This window comes from Nycticebus coucang, chromosome X, assembly GCF_027406575.1.
Source record: "Nycticebus coucang isolate mNycCou1 chromosome X, mNycCou1.pri, whole genome shotgun sequence".
In the NCBI taxonomy this organism is placed as follows: Eukaryota; Metazoa; Chordata; class Mammalia; order Primates; family Lorisidae; genus Nycticebus; species Nycticebus coucang.
The window spans coordinates 105642408-105660876 of NC_069804.1; the positions used below are offsets into that span (position 1 = coordinate 105642408).

Sequence of the window (18469 nt, forward strand, 5' to 3'; positions counted from 1 at the left end):
TAACAGCCTTTTTTCTTTCTTCTTGTTAATAATTTACCTTTGAGATTCTCTTCACGACCATGCTGGTGTGCGAAGATCTGTTTGTCTGTCAAACCTCCAGATATGTAATGCCTGTGAAAGAGACATTAATTTTTTATGTATTTCCTAAGGAGGCTGAACAATAAGCTGGTTGTGCTGAATACAAGAGGGCTACTTCAGTGAACATGTACGTGAATTCCCTTCAACTGGCTCCCTTACCAGAAGCAGATCAGTTTCTTCAATGAGTCTTCCCTCTGCCAAAAGGGAGTCATTTGTACAGATTAACTCAAGGAACTTTTGGTATAAACTGTCTACCAGAACCTGGGATGGTTTTGTTTTAAACCAAAAGAGAACTAGAAAATCTATGTAGTACTAATGTTTGTGGATCCTGCAAATATCTCATTCAAAACAAAGACCTCATTTTCAAAATTGGAATGTATCTTTTCTTTTAACCTTGGAAGTTTTATGTAAACACTAATCTCTACACAAGTGAATTTCCTCAGCAGAATAGTGAGCTATGTTGGTGTGACAAATGTCATGGATATCAGGAATCCAAAACACTCAGCATTGGCATTTTTAAGAAAATAAATGTAGATGTCAGTGAACCATAACCTATAGATGATTAGAAAGAAACTCATCATTTGAAGGTAGATAATGCTTTTTTCAAGGCCACTGTGTTTCCACAATAAAGAAATATGAGGTGTATAGGAAACTATGTGTAGAGATGTTCTTGGTAATTTAATGTTTTGAGAACTCCCAGGCTGAAAACTATTATTATGTAAATCAACTAGTTCCAGCTGCTAATTCTTAGAAAATGTGAGGAGTATCTAAAGTTTAACTTGGTTTTGACCTTTTATGTTATGAAGACAATAGCAGAGAAAAGGGAGCTAGGATATTTGTTAGGAGATTATTTTGTTAAGGTGGTCAGAGAAGGCTTCGTTCATAAGGAGATATTCATGCAGAGACCAGATGGATATATTTGAGATCAGAAGGAACATAAGAGTAAAGGGGGGAATGAAAGAGACCCCTGGGGCTGGAGCAGAATGGCTGAGGAGGAGATGAGGCCAGAGAAGTGAAGAGGTCAGATCATGCAAGGTCTTATAGGCTGCTGGAAGCACTATATTTTTGCAACTCTAAATAGGAATAAATGGATTCTGTTTAGACAGAAAAAGGAGGGGGCAGAGATGAGAACAAAGCTTTCAGGGAAGGTGAAAATTGAAGGGTGGGTCTCGGTGCCCATAGCTCAGTGGTTAGGGTGCCAGCCACATATACCGAGGCTATGGGTTCAAACCCAGCTTGGGCCTGCTAAACAACAATGATAACTACAACAAAAAAATAGCTCAGCATTATGGCAGGTGCCTTGTAGTCCCAGCTACTTGGGAGGCTAAGGCAAGAGAATCGCTTAAGCCCAAGAGTTTGAGGTTGCTATGAGCTGTGATGCCACAGCACTCTATGAGGGCCACATAGTGAGACTCTGTCTCAAAAAAAAAAAAAAAAAAAAGAAAGAAAGAAAAGAAAAAAAAAGAAAATTGAAGGGTGGGAGAGGAAAATGTATTGTAGAAAGTAGATGGAGAGAGAGCAAGCTATCTATGGGAAGAAAGGAACATAATAGTATCTTGGGAAACAAAAAAGGGGAGAAAATTTCTATTTTGTTTGATTTGGTTTGGCAGATTACCTGTGTCCTGTTATTACATCTGTGATTCATGTCATCTTTACACAGGTTAATAAGCATGACTTTAATCCCTATCTAACTACAGAATCAATGCATTTGTTCACTGTCTATTACTGAGGCACCTAACTACTTGAGCAAGCTAATCAGGGTTTCAATTACCCCAGTGAGGAGGAAAGTTACACCTCTCTGTGGCAATCATAGTTGATTGGTTGATGAAGTATTTATAAGATTTTTCATAAGAGGAACTTTAAAGGTCACTTGTACCATAATAAGTGGAAATCTCTGGGAAAGGAAAAGTTTAGCTATGTTAGAGTGCTGATAAAGTCCTCAGAGGTAGTGACTCTCAGAGTCTAGTTGCTGCAGCTGAAAATTCTTTGCTTTGAGCATTTGTCACGGTTCCTTCAATCCAATATGCCCTTTAAACACTGTGAAACTATAGAAAAGGAATATCTAATGTTGTTTGATGTTAATTAAAAGGTAGGTTTCTTTCCTTTCTTTAATGGAAAGCCTTAATTTATCCTCAGTTGTAGTTGAAAATTCTAATGAATCAGTGCCACCATCTTATGTAGGTTTTTTTCTCTTACAACCTGGCTGTTCAATTCCTTCCTCAAATGCTGAAAAACTCATCTTGGCTCACATTATACTTTTCCATTTGTAACCTAAAATGATCATTCTCAGATGGAAGTGAACAAGATCTGGACAAATATATGAGTCCTGATTTACCTTTGTTATTCTTTAGGATTCGCACCCACTTTTACTAACAAATAAGGGCCTCAGCCTACATTAGTTAGGGGTAACATACATTGGGGCCTATGTTTCCTAACAGCTCTTTTCTCCTTGGTTTCAGGCAAGTGCAGCAAATTGCAAAAGTATCACTAGCAGGCAGAACAATTCCAGTAAAAAAAAATGTGTTGGGCAACTATATGAAGCAGAATAAAAGAGAAGGAAGAACGTTTTTGTAAAATGGTGAAACACTGTGGCATGTAGAATTGCCTTTCCTTTTCATTGTCATGCTCAGGAAATCTTTGAGACAGGAAACTTCTGCTATAACCCTTGTTCACTAATCTGGACAACCTTTTTCTATCAATACCGATTTTGTCTCCTGTTATGACTGGAATGAAATGAGAACCCTCCCAACAAGCAAAAAGTGTCTACCATTCATCTTATTTCAAATCTGAAATCCCTCAGTGAAGGTTTTCCAGGAGAGCTAAAGGCTTACAGTGGGTAAAGGAGGAGAGAGTATAAGAAAGTTAGCGTGGGCTGGGGTAGAAGACAGAGCGTGGGCTAATTCTCCTTGCCCCTTTGTAAACCTGCAAGTGAATTCCTTGTTCTGAGACAGATGTGTCCTAAATAAATAAAAGAACACTCCTATTTTTCAAATCAAATGGCCTTTGTTTTGTACTGTGCACTTCCTTTTCTCAGGGATGTGACAGAACTAACTTCAGATATTAAACAAAACATTATCCCCCCCCCATGTCTACTACCTTCCCCCAAGAACTTATGTCCCTTGTTTTGTCATAGTCCAATAAGATTTGTTGAACCTTGAGTAAAATGATGTGTGAAATTGTTTTATTAGTCCAAATAGCAAATGAGTCTGTAATCTTATTTCTTAGATTCAGCAAATATGATATCTTAACACCAGGACTTTTTACCCCAAACCTCCTGTTGTTCATTCTACCATATCTTTTTTCTCATGACACAGGAAGACTAGTCCTATCATCTGTTCAAAGTTGGTGGGTAAGAGAGAGGAGTTGTGTGCAGTTGGTTTCTTCGTATTTTTTACCTGATGTTGCAAGATTTCCATATCAAAAAGAATTCTTTGTTCTCTGGAGTGTGCATGCATGTATGCAGGCATGCTCTGGCTTGGCGTACAGAGCCAGAAATGCATGGGACATTAGTATTGCCCAAATGTGGAATATAATAATAATAATCACCCCATTTCTTGAACACTGTATGTGCCAGGCACTGTGATTAATAGCTTTATATGCAGTTTATTATTAAATCACAAACCAACATTATGAAGTACGGGTACAGTCATGCATCACTTAAGGACAGGGATACATTCTGAAAAAGGCATTGTTAGGCAATTTCTGTTGCCATGTGAACATCAGAGAGTGTGCTTACACAGACCTTGATGGCATTGCCAGCTACACACCTGGGCTAAATGATATGGGCTATTGTTCCTAGGCTACAAATCTATATGGAGCATTGCTGTACTGAAAAGTTTTGACAATTGTAACATAATTATAAGTCTTTGTGTATCTACATAAAAAGGTACAGTAAAAATATATTATACAAGATTAAATGTGTAGTCTAACATAAACATCTAATCTAATCTAAACGTAAAAAAGGTGCAGTAAAACTACATTATACAAGATTTTTAAAAAACCCTGCACACCTGTACTTCATGTGAATGGAGCTTACAGGATTGGAAATTGTTCTGAGTGAGTCTCTGACTGAGTGATGAGTCAATGTGAAGGTCTAGGATATTACTATACACTCCAGTAGATTTTCATAAACACCGTACCTTTCGGCTACACTAAATTTATAAAAATATTCCTCTCTTTCTTTAATAATATATTAACATTAGTTTACCATAACTTATTTTGTTGTACAAACTATTAAATTTTTAAAAACTTTTGAATCTTTTGTAATAACACTTAGCTTTAAACACAAACACATTGTACAGCTGTACAAAAGTATTTTCTTTATATGCCTATTCTATAAGCTTTTTCCCATTTTTAAATTTTTAAAGGACTTTGCAATTTTTTTGTTAAAAACTAAGACACAAACACGTTAGCCTAGGCCTACCCAGGGTCAGGATCATCAATATCACTGTCTTTCACCTCCACATCTTATCCCACTAGAAGGTCTTAAGGGGCAATGACATGCTTGGAGCTGCTGTCATCTCCCGTGGTAACAATGCCTTCTGGAATAACTCGTGAAGGACCTGCCAGAGGCAGCTTTACAGATAACATTTTTAAAGAAGGAGAAACAGTACACTCTAAAATAACAGTAGAAAATATTGTATAGTAAATACAGAAACCAGTAATGTAGCCATTTATTATCATTATCAAGTATTATTTACTGCAAATACTTGTATGTGCTATGCTTTTAAAGGACTGGCAGCACAATAGGCTTACACCACCCTCACCACGAACAAGTGGGTAGCGCGTTGCACTATGACGTTAAGATTTCTATTTTGTCGGCTTGGCGCCTGTAGCTCAGCGGCTGGGACGCCAGCCACGTACACTAGAGCTGGCAGGTTCAAATCCAGCCCGGGCCTGCCAAACAGCAATGACAACTACAACCAAAAAATAGCCAGGCATTGTGGCAGTGCCTGTATGTAGTCCTAGCTACTTGGGAGGCTGAGGCAAGAGAATCGATAGAGCCCAAGAGTTTGAGGTTGCTGTGAGCTGTGACACCACAGCACTCTACCAATGGCAACATAGTGAGACTCCGTCTCAAAAAAAAAAAAAAAGATTTCTATTGTGTCATTAGGCCATAGGAATTTTTCAGCTCTGTTGTAATCTTACGGAATCACAGTTGTCTGTGTTGTCTGTTGTTGACCTAAAGGTTGGTAGGTGGAACATGACTATATTTCATAGATCAGGAACAGGAAGATTAGCACAGTTAAGTAAATGGCCCAAGGGGATAAAGCACTAATATCCAGAGGAACTAGGATTTATACCAGATCTCTCAGCCCCTCAAGGCCATCCCATGTTCTCTAGGGTATGCCATTCTGCTTAAAACATTTGGATGTTGGACCCCAACTTGAAATGAACAAAATAAAGAGGCAACTTTCCCATTATTTTTACTCTGGGCATAACATTACATATCAAAAAATTTTATAAATCTTATCAATAAGATGCACAAGAAATGAAACCTTAAAATTATCATATTTATCTAGGAAAGCTAAAAATGTATAGTATCTGTGTCAGGGATTCTTTAATATAAATTTGAAGTGTTCTATGTTATTTTTTAAGTGATTAAAAGAAATCGTTTAAACTTCTGAAGTGTTTAACATAAAACAGAAAGAAGTTTAAAAAATTATAAAAGCTAAGAGAGTTCAAGATAAAAAAAATGAGAGAATCTCACCTATTTTCTTGAGTTGTCATTAAAAGTAATATCTCTGACTTATGTGTAATGTATAAAAGGTTTTCAATATAATATATACTAGGTTTCTTTATATTGTTGCCAAAACATTTGTCTCAGTGTAGTTTTGAATCCTAACATCCCTGATGAATGAACAAATACTCCTCGTTGTAATCACAGTATGCCTCTGGCACCGGAGTTGCTACCAATTTGTTCACCAGGACATTTCCAATTTATATTCTTTTTATGGTTATGTGACTCTACTATCATACAACTTCTGATACTGTAATGAATTGAAAGTCTTGCCAACTATATCCACGTGGATAACCAGAATGATATATAACCAAAAAGAGAAAATGAATACATTTTTAGGTTTTTCTTAGAGGTGAGAATTCATCTCTGAGCTGTTCAGTGGACCAGGTTCGGTTCACTCAGCAGAACTAGCAAGTTTGGCTGAGTCAAAGAGAGAGCAGGGAACTGAGGGAGTGGAAAATAAGGCAGCTGGGACTCCAATATCGCAGAATAGAAGCGATGTTTATTTGAAGTGAAGAAAGAAGTATAATTTTTATTTAAAGTAAAGCATAGATAAGCATAGATAATGGATAATAGTCTACTGGAAAAGGGTCCCCCTTGCAAGTGAGAAGAGATGCCACACAAAGGCAACACACCAATATAAGTACTTTCATCCCAATTCCTCCTACAACTATCTATAAGAATTCCCACTGGTTGGGCAACACCTGTGGCTCAAAGGACTAGGGCGCCGGCCCCATATGCCAGAGGTGGCGGGTTCAAACCCAGCTCCAACCAAAAACTACAAAAAAAAGAATTCCCACTGGTTCCTCTTAGGCCTTCAGGCATGCTGTCCTGGTTTCATTGGTTGTGGATTATTTCAGCTGTCACATCAATCCAATTTTCTTTACTCCATATCAATAATTATTTTACTAGTGATGGTATGGTGGCTTCTGTTAGTCTTGTGATATTTGTGGAATTATGGTGTGCATTGTTCTTTAACAGGGATCCTTATCTTTGTTTTATTGGGGGGGAGGGTCATTCATGGGCTAGAGGTCAAGAATCACAGGCTAGAAGTTACATTTTGCAGGAACAGCACATACTTAGAGTCCTTTCTAACTTTCTTGTCCAGAGGGCCATAATTTTCTCCCAATCTCCCTATAGCCTCTTTCACCTCCTCCCATCTATAATCAGTTTTCATGTCTTTTAATGAATGCCAAGCAAGTGATATAGATGGATTTGTAAAATTACCTCCCAGGCCAATAATACAATATAGTTAAAAATCATATTAGTAAGCTTAAGAAGGTAAACTGCATCAGGATGTTATGTTTCCAGTCATAGATCATTGTATCATGACTTGCCAAAAAAGACAGAGGGGGGTTGTGCAGAATAAACCGTTGAAAACAAATGTGGGCTCAGTGCCCGTAGCACAGTGATTACAATGCCAATCACATACACTGAAGGTGATGGATTTGAACCCAGCCCAGGCCAGCTAAACAACAATGACAACCACAACAAAAAATAGCCAGGCGTTGTGGCTGGTGCCTGTAGTCCCAGCTACTGGGAGGCTAAGGCAAGAGAATCACTTAAGCCCAGGAGTTTGAGGTTGCTGTGAGCTGTGACACCTCGGCACTCTACCAAGAGCGACATAATGAGACTCTGTCTCAAAAAAAAAAGAAAGAAGACAAATGTGGTCATTTGTATGTCAGTGATCAAATTCTTACAGTTTTAAACTTTCAGATATTTTATTATACAGAATAATCACAGCTACCATAGAGTGAACATTTCTTCTATACCAGGAGTTGAAAGTGTTTTATATATATACAAGCATTATTTCATTTAATCTATTTAACAGCTGTCATTTAAGGAGTACAAATACCTTCATCTTGCAGATGTAGAAGCTAAAACTCAAAGTGATGAACCAACTTGTTCAAGGTCACACAGTTTTTAAGATAAGCGATTAGATTTGAAAACACATTTGTCTGACCCTGGGATCCACACTACTTAATTGTTCCACTTCTCGATCCCTGAAATATATCTTGGGGTTTCAGTTTCAGTGAGGTTACATTGCTTATAAAATGTTTTTGCACTAAGCACTGGAATAGCAAGCCGTTGGAGACAATGGATGCAAGAAATGTTTGCTGTATTTGTGGTGGTTGGTGGTTTTGTTTTCAGATAGCACAACAGGGTTGGAAGATGCTTGCATTGTATAGTCCTGACATGAATGAGGCTGGCATCTCAGCTCCTTGGAATTTTCTGAACTAGTTTCATCCGCTTCTTAAAGCTTAATTGGAATAAATGAGGTCTTAGCATTTACATGAGCTTTTTTTTTTTTTTTTGCATATGACATTTTAGTCCATAAGTTTCATTTGTTAATTAGGCACAGCAAGGGAAATAAGATTTTTAACTTATTCCCATTTTTTAGCAAGGCAATAGAGATTTCAGTGAGACATTTAAAATTAGCTTGGTGAATATTTTGTAGTAAATTCTAGATACATTTTCTGTTATATTTTACTCCTTTTGTACTTTTTACTGACTCTTGGAGAATAGATATGCCAGTAAAACTGAGGCTTTTTTCTGTAAACATATTTCTTATCTGGTGTAGGGTTGCTACCAAAACACTTTTTCAATTAACATCCTTTTAACAGAACACCATTCTGTACAATGACAGAATCTAATCAGTTGACATTTCCAACCCTGAAAAAATAATGATTGATGCTTATTTGAGAAGGATGCTTAAACACTCATGAGTTAGTGTTTTAAAATGTTTAGTGAGGCTTGACAAGTATAAGGTATTATTAATTGCAGTCAATTATTTAAGGGATTTTTTTAACCCTTAAATTTGCTCCTATTGCTTTTGTTCTTTTGATTATTTGGTTTTTGTTTTATATGAATTAAGATAGAATATATCTCATCCCTCAAAAGACTTCTCTCCCATCAGATTTTACATTGTTAGGAGAGTTAAACAATGTCTTGAAACCTAAGGTTATCTATACAAAGCCATCTTTAATATTTCTCTTTTAAAAATTTTTTCTTAGGGAGAGAAAATTAAACAAGCATATATATTTCCCCTAATTTTCTAAAGCCAGACCCTAATAGTAAAAACACCAAGGGGAATATGGTGTTCTTCTTAAAATCAGGCCTTTATGAAAACAAAGCTAGTGATATCAGGACCGAATCGTACACCACGGCTTGTATTATTTGAGAAATATATGCTTTTATGTTATAGATGTTTTCATTTATTTTCATTACCTCCGAACCACAGAAATTATTTTTTTTATTCTGTTTGGCTTTTTTGTGATTATACATGCCATGACAAATTGTGTGATTATTTTGTAGTTAAATCTATTTTTGAAACATTTAAGATGTAAACTTAGAAAACTATTTCCTAGTCTGATTTACATTCATATTGTTTTAGTAGTACCTATCACAAGCTTCCCTCTCATATAGAAATTCAATCTATTGCCTCATTTTCTTCTACTCCAAATTATATCAGTTTTATTTTTATATAAACTCCTTTTCATTCTATATTTTCTTTTCTTTCTTTCTTTCTTTTTTTTTTTTTTTTTTTTGAGACAGTGTCTCAAGCTGTAGCCCTGGGTAGGGTGCCATGGTGTCATAGTTCACAGCAACCTCCAACTCTTGGGCTCAAGCAATCTTCTTGCCTCAGTTTTTCTATTTTTAGTAGAGACAGGGTCTCACTTTTGCTCAGGCTGGTCTTGAACCCGTGAGCTCAAGCTATCCACCGGCCTCAGCCTCCCAGAGTGCTAGGATTACGGGCGTGAGCCACCATGCCCGGCCTAGTTCTATGTTTTCAAGAAATAATAAAGAAATACATGGAGAATGCTGCGGAAATAGCAGGATTCAAGTCCATGGACAACCTAACACCTATCACTATATCGACATTTTGTTTTCAAAATATAGTTTAGGTATGTGCATTTTTAATGATCATTTCTACTGTCTTCATTAAATGATCTTAAACTATCAAAAGAGCTGGAACCCCTCTGAAAGGCCTGCTGTGTCCCCAAGCACAGAAATAAAGGAAAAGTCATGAGTTTCTTCAGGGGAAGTTCTGGGACACCTGGCAAGCCTTGAAAAGTGAATGGATAACAGTGGCTTCCTAAGCAAGCCAGACTCACGAATTGTTTTGGTTCCCTGAAGAAACTAAAAATGGCATCCTAACAGATATCCTTGAGTTGTTTTTCTGGAACCTTTACCAGATGGAAAATGCAAATAAGGGGAACTGAGAAGTTGAACTCTGACCTCCATTCTTTTTTTTTTTTTTTTTGAGACAGAGTCTCACTATGTCGTCTTCGGTAGAGTGCAGTGGAGTCATAACTCACAGCAACCTCAGACTCCTGGGCTCAAGCAATTCTCTTGCCTCAGCCTCCTGAGTAGCTGGGACTACAGGTGCCCGCCACCATGCCCAGCCATTTTTTCAGAGGCGGGGTCTCACTCTAGCTCAGGCTGGTCTCAAACTTGTGAGCTCAGGCCATCCGCCTGCTTCAGCCTCCCAGAGTGCTAGGATTACAGACGTGAGCCACTGCATCCGGCCTTGACCTCCATTCTTTGTGTTTGTTACATCCATCTTAACATTCCTTTCCACCTTGAATCTACCTATGGCCCCCACCCTCCACCTCAGGATATCCTACCTTTTTGAGCCAGGCTCACCTTAAATGCACTCCTGCCTTTAGAAGCCCTTTAAGACTGGGAGTTTTAAGTGTTAACTCTTTGCTCTCCTTGCATGGAACCCTGCAACCAAAAATGTCTCTGCCACTGCAATTCTTGGACCCTGTGTCTGGCCTTATTGCACCCGGTGAGTGGACACCAGTTTGGTTCGATAACAACACAGCCTTGGAAATAGGAATGCCATATTTACCAAATAAAAATATTATTTGCCCAGTTAAAGTGGAATTTCAGATAAACGATGAATAATTTTTTAGTATCAGAGTGTCTCAAAAATTAAATGATTTTTTTTCTGTGTTAAGTATGTCCCAAATGTTTAATGGAACATATTTATACTAACAAAATTATTCATGGTTTATCTGAAATACAAAGTTAATAGAGCAGCTTGTATTTTCTTTGGTAACTCTCCTTAGGAGGCATCATAGTAGTGTAAATGAACATAGATGAGAATATCAAAACTCCTGATTCTGGTACGTAAGTAGCCTTGTTAGCCTTGAGCAAGTCATCTAATCTAATCTACCTCAAGCTAAGTCTCTGCAGGTTGTTCTTTTTAATAAAGATTAAAAGTGATGTATTTGAAATTAGAAATTCTATATTTAAAACACCCTGCACATAATACATTTCCATTAAAGATTAACCGTTATTATCAGAACAAGGAAAGAATATAAATGCAAGTTACCAGTTGTCTCACAAGCGCCTTCTTAATAAACTTGTGAAGATCCCTAATGATAGCACTCACCAGCTAAACAACGTAGTAGATTGACAATACAGGAGTCTACTCAGATCTTGGTGACAGTTTACCAAATCAGAGATTTGACAAGTAATAAAATATACGCAATCATTACCCTCCCTTCTTTCCTCTGCCACTTGCCTCCTCTCAGGTTACTTACCAAAGATCATATAGCTTATTAGTATTAGGGCCTGACTATGAGATACCTTTTTACACTGTCCCTTCCCCTAAACCCAAATTACAATTCTACTTCGATCCTGCCTTTCTTGGACATCTTTTTTTTAATGTTAATTTTTAGTCGAGAGATAATTTACATATTATAAAACTTGCTATTTTAATGCATATAATTCAGTGATTTCTAGTATATTCACAAGTTTTTGCAACCATCACCACTAACTAATTCCAGAACATTTTCAGCACCTCCCAGAAGAAAGCCCATGTTGATTAGCAGCTATTTCTCATTCTCTTCTCCTTTGCTCCCCTCACAACCACTAATCTACTTTCTGCCTCTATGGAGTTGCCTATTCTGGACATTACAAATAAATGGAGCCCTACTGTATGTCTGCCTTCTTTCACTTAGCATGTTTTTGAGGTTCATCCATGTTTTAGCATGTATTGGTACTTCATTTCATGTTTGAATAACACTCAGTTGTATGAATATATGTAATATTTTGTTTATCCATTTATCAGTTGAAGGATACTTAGGTTGTTTCTACTTTTTTTCTTTGAAATAATGCTCCTGTGAACATTGTTGTAACAACTTGTTTTATGAACATACATTTTCTTTTCTATTGGGTACATACCTAGGAATGGAATTTTTGGAGCATATGGTAACTAGCATTTTGAGGGGTTGTCAAACTGTTTTCCAAAATGGACATCATTTTACTTTTATATCAGCAATGCACAAGAGTTCAAATTGCTTCACATCTTTGCTTTTCATTTGTTTGTTTGTTTTAATTTTAGCCATCCTAGTGGGTGTGAAATGTGGTCATATGTTTACCTTCTTTGGAAAAATATCTATTCAAAACTTGAGTCCATTTTAATTGTGTTGTCTTTTTATTGTTGACTTGTGAAAGTTCTTTATATATTCTTAGCAGATTATGATTTGCAAATATTTTCTCCCATTCTGTAGGTCTCTTCACTTGCTTGACAGTGTTTTTTGATCAGTAAGTGTTTAATTTTGATGAAGTCTTATTCATCTATTTTTTTTATGAAATCATAGCTGTGTACATTAATGCGATCATGGGGCACCATACACTGGTTTTATAGACCGTTTGACACATTTTCATCACACTGGTTAACATAGCCTTCCTGGCATTTTCTTTTCTTTTCTTTTTTTTTGAAAGTATACGATTCAATTTAATTGAGTGAAATTAAGATAAGGTAAAAATACTATTTTAGAATGAACAATTCAGTGATATTCAGTACATTCTTTTTCTGAAGTCTGCTCTGTCTGAAATTAATATAGCTATTCCTGCTCTTTTTTGCTTAGTGTTAGCATGGCATATCTTTCTCCATTCTTTTACTTTTAACCTATGTGTCCTTATTTTTAAAGTGGTTTTCCTATTAACAACATACAGTTGTGTCTTCTTCTTCTTTTTTTTTTATTATTAAAACATAGCTGTGTACATTAATGCGATCATGGGGCACCATACACTGGTTTTATAGACCGTTTGACACATTTTCATCACACTGGTTAACATGGCCTTCCTGGCATTTTCTTAGTTATTTCATTAAGACATTTACATTCTACATTTACTAAGTTTCACATGTACCCTTGTAAGTATTCATCTATTTTTTGTTGTTGCTTGTTCTTCTGGTATCACATCCACATTGTCTTTTCTTCCTACACCAGGAGTGAAAAGACATGGCTTCTCTTTCCAACCTTGCAATTCTGACCTTAGGCAAGTATTTAAACTTATTCAGAACTCAGTTTACTCACCTGTAAAAGAAAGCCTGGTTTAGCGAAGTAGGTATTATGTAATATTTTGTGAATAAATTATCTTTATGAACCCACCCCCCAAGTTAGTAGTTCTCAAGCCGGGACAATTTTGCCCTCCAGGAAACATTTGGCAATCTCTGGAGACATCTTTTCCATCATCATAACTGGGAAGGGGGGTGCTACTAGCATCTGGTGGGTAGAGGCCAGGGATGCTGTTAAACACCCCACAATGGTACAGGACAGCATCCACAGCAAAGATTATTTAGCCCCAAATGACAGTAGTGCTGAGGTTGAGAAACCCATCTCTAAAATTATGATTCTACTATGCCAGTTTGAGTTTGTCTGCAGAAGCAAGGTAGTTTTGTGTTCTTAGCCTATTGCTAAGGCTATTAGTCTAACAAAGACAGTAGAAAGTGGAGGTACCAATGAAGGTAAAATCATTGGGATTTTACATAGATTTTGTAGGAGGAAGTCAATTCTTGCAAGTCAGGAGATTTTCTGAAACTATTTTCAGGGTTATTTTAAACAGTTGTGTCTTTTAACATGAAGAAAAAGATATTTCAATATAACCTCATCCAAGCAAAGCCTTGTAGATGTATCCTTGTAATTGAGTCTTTTTCTTTAGGCTTTCTGGAACAAGATAGTTTTTGTGAAATAGTTTGTACATGACGTGAAGTATATCTAATCAATCATATTAGGAAAAGAGCAGAGCAATGTGATGGAAGGAACTTGCACTTGATATGTCTCTGCATTAGTGACTTGTCTGAACTCAAAGGAAGTTGATATCCTTATTCCAGATGATAACTTTAATTCAACTTTCTCTTATACCATCTACTGATATGTACTCATTCACTTGAGTTTTACAAATAGTCTATGTAAAATAAAATAGAGAGTAGCTTGAAATATGTGTCAGCATTTCTAAATATCTTGGCATGTAAAAAGCTATTAACCTTGAAGGTATGTCTTTTCTGTGATAATATTTCTGATTGTTTCATGCCATGCATCATTAGATGGAATCATTACCACAAGCACCGTAACCTCCCCCATCACTATCATAGAGTAAAATTTCTTGATTATATCAGACTGTGTTCTAAGCACTTCACATATGTATCTCATTTTTCCTCACAAAAATCCTATGAGGCAATTTTCTTTATTCTCTATTTTGCAGATAACAACAAATACATAATAAAGGGGTAAAATACTTGCTTAGCCATATTTCCATATTAAGCCTTCTCTTGTGTATCAAAACTATTTCTATAACAGAAAGTATATACTATTAAATCTATGACATTGATGTCCTTAATTTTCTGGCATACCAGGCAATTGAAGACTGAGTTATAGCTAAACGTTTTTTCCAGAAGAGAGATGTCTTAAGATTAATATATGCCTCTTTCAAAAGTATATGCATACACCTTGAGGCTGCAGCAATACCTCTCATCTCTGCATATTTGTGTAATTTTAAAACTGTGCAACTTCTTCATTATATAAATAATGTAAATATTTTTTGTTTGACTTTGCTTATATGTACAGGAAGCAGTGAAAGAAAATAATAAGAGAAGAGAAATGGAAGAGAAAACTAGGAGGGCTAAGCTTGCAAAAGAGAAAGCTGAACAAGAGAAGTTGGAACGCCAGAAGAAAAAGAAACAACTCATTGATATGAACAAAGGTATGAAAATTTTTCAATTTTCCAAAAGATGGATGACATACAAAATAACTGCACTTATTTATTTTTGGATTATGAAATAAATCATTGTGTTCTTGGTAGACAACTCACAATATTGGTTAGTTGTGTCAAATTTCTCTTGTGATGCTATCTGTGTTTCTTAGCACCCTACGCTGAGCACTCAGGATTTTTGATAACCAATGCAAGGTGATGTTATTGAAGCAGTCTTTTTCTCCTCATTTATTTTATGATAGATATTATATAAGCATTGGATGAGATAGTGGTGATGGAATAAGGTGACATGAAAAATGAAATATTGGTATGGGGAGTTGGGGAAAAACAAAAACAATTAACAGTCCTCCTTGGGAGCTTGAACATTTCAAGTCGTAATAGATATTGACAGCACTATTACAAGTTAAATAAACAGGGAGAGGCATCTTGCTCAGCTATGAACCTAAGTACAAAATGCTAGTATGTCTACATTGTATAAAATAAGTTGTTTTCTTGGTTATCAAAATGACTTTATATTATAGATAGACTGCTTGATTTCTGTTGACTTGGTTTGGTTTTTGAAGAAGAGAGAGCAAAAGAAGAAAGTGATTGGTGTTAGATATCTGTACACTGAAAATTTAAGAATGAGAAAGCATAGTCTTTGCCACTTCAGCATTAGAGGAATTAATAACAAAAGAAAACTAAATCTGAATGAGATAGAAGGTAATATGATTAATATGGACCACCTATTACTGAAGATAGTAATAAAAATTGTAAGTACTTTACAATCGCAATCATATGCCAAGCGCTGTTCTAAGATTTTTGCCTATTGTAAGTCAATCCTTACAACATCTCTGTGAAATAAGTACTATTGTTCTCTCATTTTACAGATTGAACAGTAAAGCTCATAGAAATTAAAGAAGTTGCCCATGATCACACAAATATCAAGTGTTGGCATTAAGATAAGAATCCAAGTAATTGGCTGGGTACAGTGGCTCACATCTATAATCCTAGCACTCTGTCAGGCCCTCACAGGATTGCTTGAACCTAGGAGTTGGAGACCAGGCTGAGCAAGAATGAGACCATATCGATAGTTAAAACAGAAAAACTGAGGCAGGAGGATCGCTTGAGTCTAGGAATTTGAAGTTGCTGTGAGCTATGTTAACACTATGGTACTCTGCCAAGGGGGACAGAGTGAAATTCTGTCTCAAAAAAGGGCATCCAAGTAGTCTGGCTATAGAATCTTTGCACTTATCCATGCCACTGTGAAAAGAAAATTCTATTAAAAACAATAGTAACAACAACTAACATGTAACACTTACTGTGTACCAATAACTATTCTAGGAATTTTACATTTAATGAACCTATTTAATCCTATAAAACCATATTAGAAAATGCTACTAATGAGGAAACTGAGGCACAATGTAGTTAAGTAACTCACCCAAGTTTACAAAGATAGTAAGAAGTAGAACCAAGATTTAAACCCCGGCAGCCTATAACTGGAGTTATTTATTATTGTTGTTATTCTTTTGAGACAGAGTCTCACTATGTCATCCTCAATAGAATGCTGTGAAATCACAGCTCACAGCAACCTCAAACTCTTGGGCTTAAGCGATTCTCTTGCCTCAGCCTCCCAAGTTGTGGGGACTACAGGTGCCCATGACAACACCCAGCTATTGTTTTTTATTTTTTTTTTTGTGGTTGTTGTTGTTTGGCAGACCCAGGCCAGGTTCCAACCCGCCAGCCCTAGTGTATGTGACCAACGCTCTAGCCCCTGAGCTACAGGCACCGAGCCTGGAGTTAATTATTATAGTGTGTTTTTTATTGTAATTGTTAATTGTATTAATCATTATCTATTATTCTATAGTAATGTCTTTTAATGGCTAATCTTCTAAAATAATATCTATAACATTAAGTTTATTCTTTATACTTTTAAAATATATAAAAACTTTCCAGAATTGACTATAGTTTATCTCTTCTACCCAGGAAACAAATATAATTTTAAGAGAATATTATAATTTTAAGAGAATTATATTAAACAAATATAATTTTAATTTAAAAGTAAAATTAGATAAACAACTGAGTTAATATATAGTCATATAATTTAGCAAATAAATGTCATAATTAGGATGAAGAGAACTGGCCTTGAGGGAAGGTCACACAGGAGGTAAGGAGAATAGCATGACAACGTGTATGTATAGGAAGCTACTTAAAAGGTGAAGTCAGGCTCGGCATCTGTAGCTCAAGTGGCTGGGGCTCCAGCCACATGCACCAGACCTGGCGGGTTTGAATCCAGCCCGGGCCTGCCAAGCAATGATGACAACTGCAATTAAAAAATAGCCAGGCGTTGTGGCGGGCACCTATAGTCCCAGCTACTTGGGAGGCTGAGGCAAGAGAATTGCTTAAGCCCAAGAGTTTGAGGTTGCTGTGAGCTGAAACACCACAGCACTCTACCTAGGGTGACAGCTTGAGATTCTGTCTCAAAAATAAATAAATAAATAAAATAAAAATAAAATCGAAGTCAATAAAGAAGTACTGAAAGTTAGCTCTCTTATGTGAACAAAGGAGTAGTGAAAGAAGACCTGAAAGAGGGAGTAGGGTACCGATTATGAGAGTATTTTTGTGATATGCTGAGGCTCTTACCCTGAACACTATGGGAAGGCTATAAACGTTTATAAATTGGAAAGTGATGTACATACTCTTATTTATTAGAAAGATCATGTGACAGAAACAGAAAGAATGGATTGGAAGGGAGAAAGCTCAAGACAACAGGGCTTATGCAGATAATATCATAGTCTTGACAAGAAATGATAGTGGTTAGAAAAGTGAGCAGTAAGGTATGTGTTAGTACAAACGAAAAAAATGTATTAGTGTTCCCTTGAGAAATAGAACCACTGGGATGTGCATACACACACACACACACACACACATACATACAGATTTATTTTAAGGAATTGGCTCAAGTGATTATAGATACTGGCAAGTTTAAAATCTGCAGGGTAGGATGGCAGGCTAGAGACCCAGGGGAAAGCCGGTGTTGTAGTTCAAGTCTGAAAACCATATGCTGAAGAATTCCCTTGTGCTTAGAGGAAATCAGTCTTTTTATTGTCTTCAGGCCTTCAACTGATTGGATGAGGCCCACTCACATTATAGAGTGCAAACTATTTTACTTAAAGATCATTGACTTGAATGTTAATCTCATCTAAAAACACTGTTATAGAAACATCCAGAATGATCTTTAACCAAATATCTGGGCAGTGTGCCCCAGCCAGGCTGATGCATAAATTAACCACCACAAGAGGATGTTAAAAGTAAGAACTAACAGACTCTGGTGGTTAATTGAATGTGTGAATCAATGGAGAGAGGCATTAAGGAAGGTGGTGCCCTGCATAGAGAAAGAAATTTCAGAAATAGAGCAGATTTGGTCAGGAGGTTTAAAATGATTAGTATCACTTTGATCATGGTTAGTTTTTCTGATGGAAAATGTCTAAGAAGTCATTGCGTGTGTGAATATGAAACTTAAGAAAGAGGTCTGAAGTAGACATACAGACTGGGGGAGCATTGGTTTTTATCTAAATATCAAAGTGATAGTGTAGTGGTTTGCTAGGGCTACCATAACAAAATGTCACACACCGGGTGGCTTAGAACAATAGAAATATGGAA

At 36.5% G+C, this 18469-nt stretch overlaps 1 protein-coding gene across 3 annotated transcripts in view; it reads left to right on the forward strand.

The window, feature by feature from the left end:
• The window catches only part of DIAPH2 (diaphanous related formin 2), a 1060116-nt gene that overhangs the window by 802986 nt on the left and 238661 nt on the right, over positions 1-18469 (forward strand). For all 3 annotated transcript variants that reach the window (XM_053581174.1, XM_053581176.1, XM_053581177.1), the window contains one exon: positions 14683-14818. In XM_053581174.1, coding sequence (XP_053437149.1) covers positions 14683-14818 — 136 coding nt within the window. The remainder of the gene's footprint in view (positions 1-14682; positions 14819-18469) is intronic.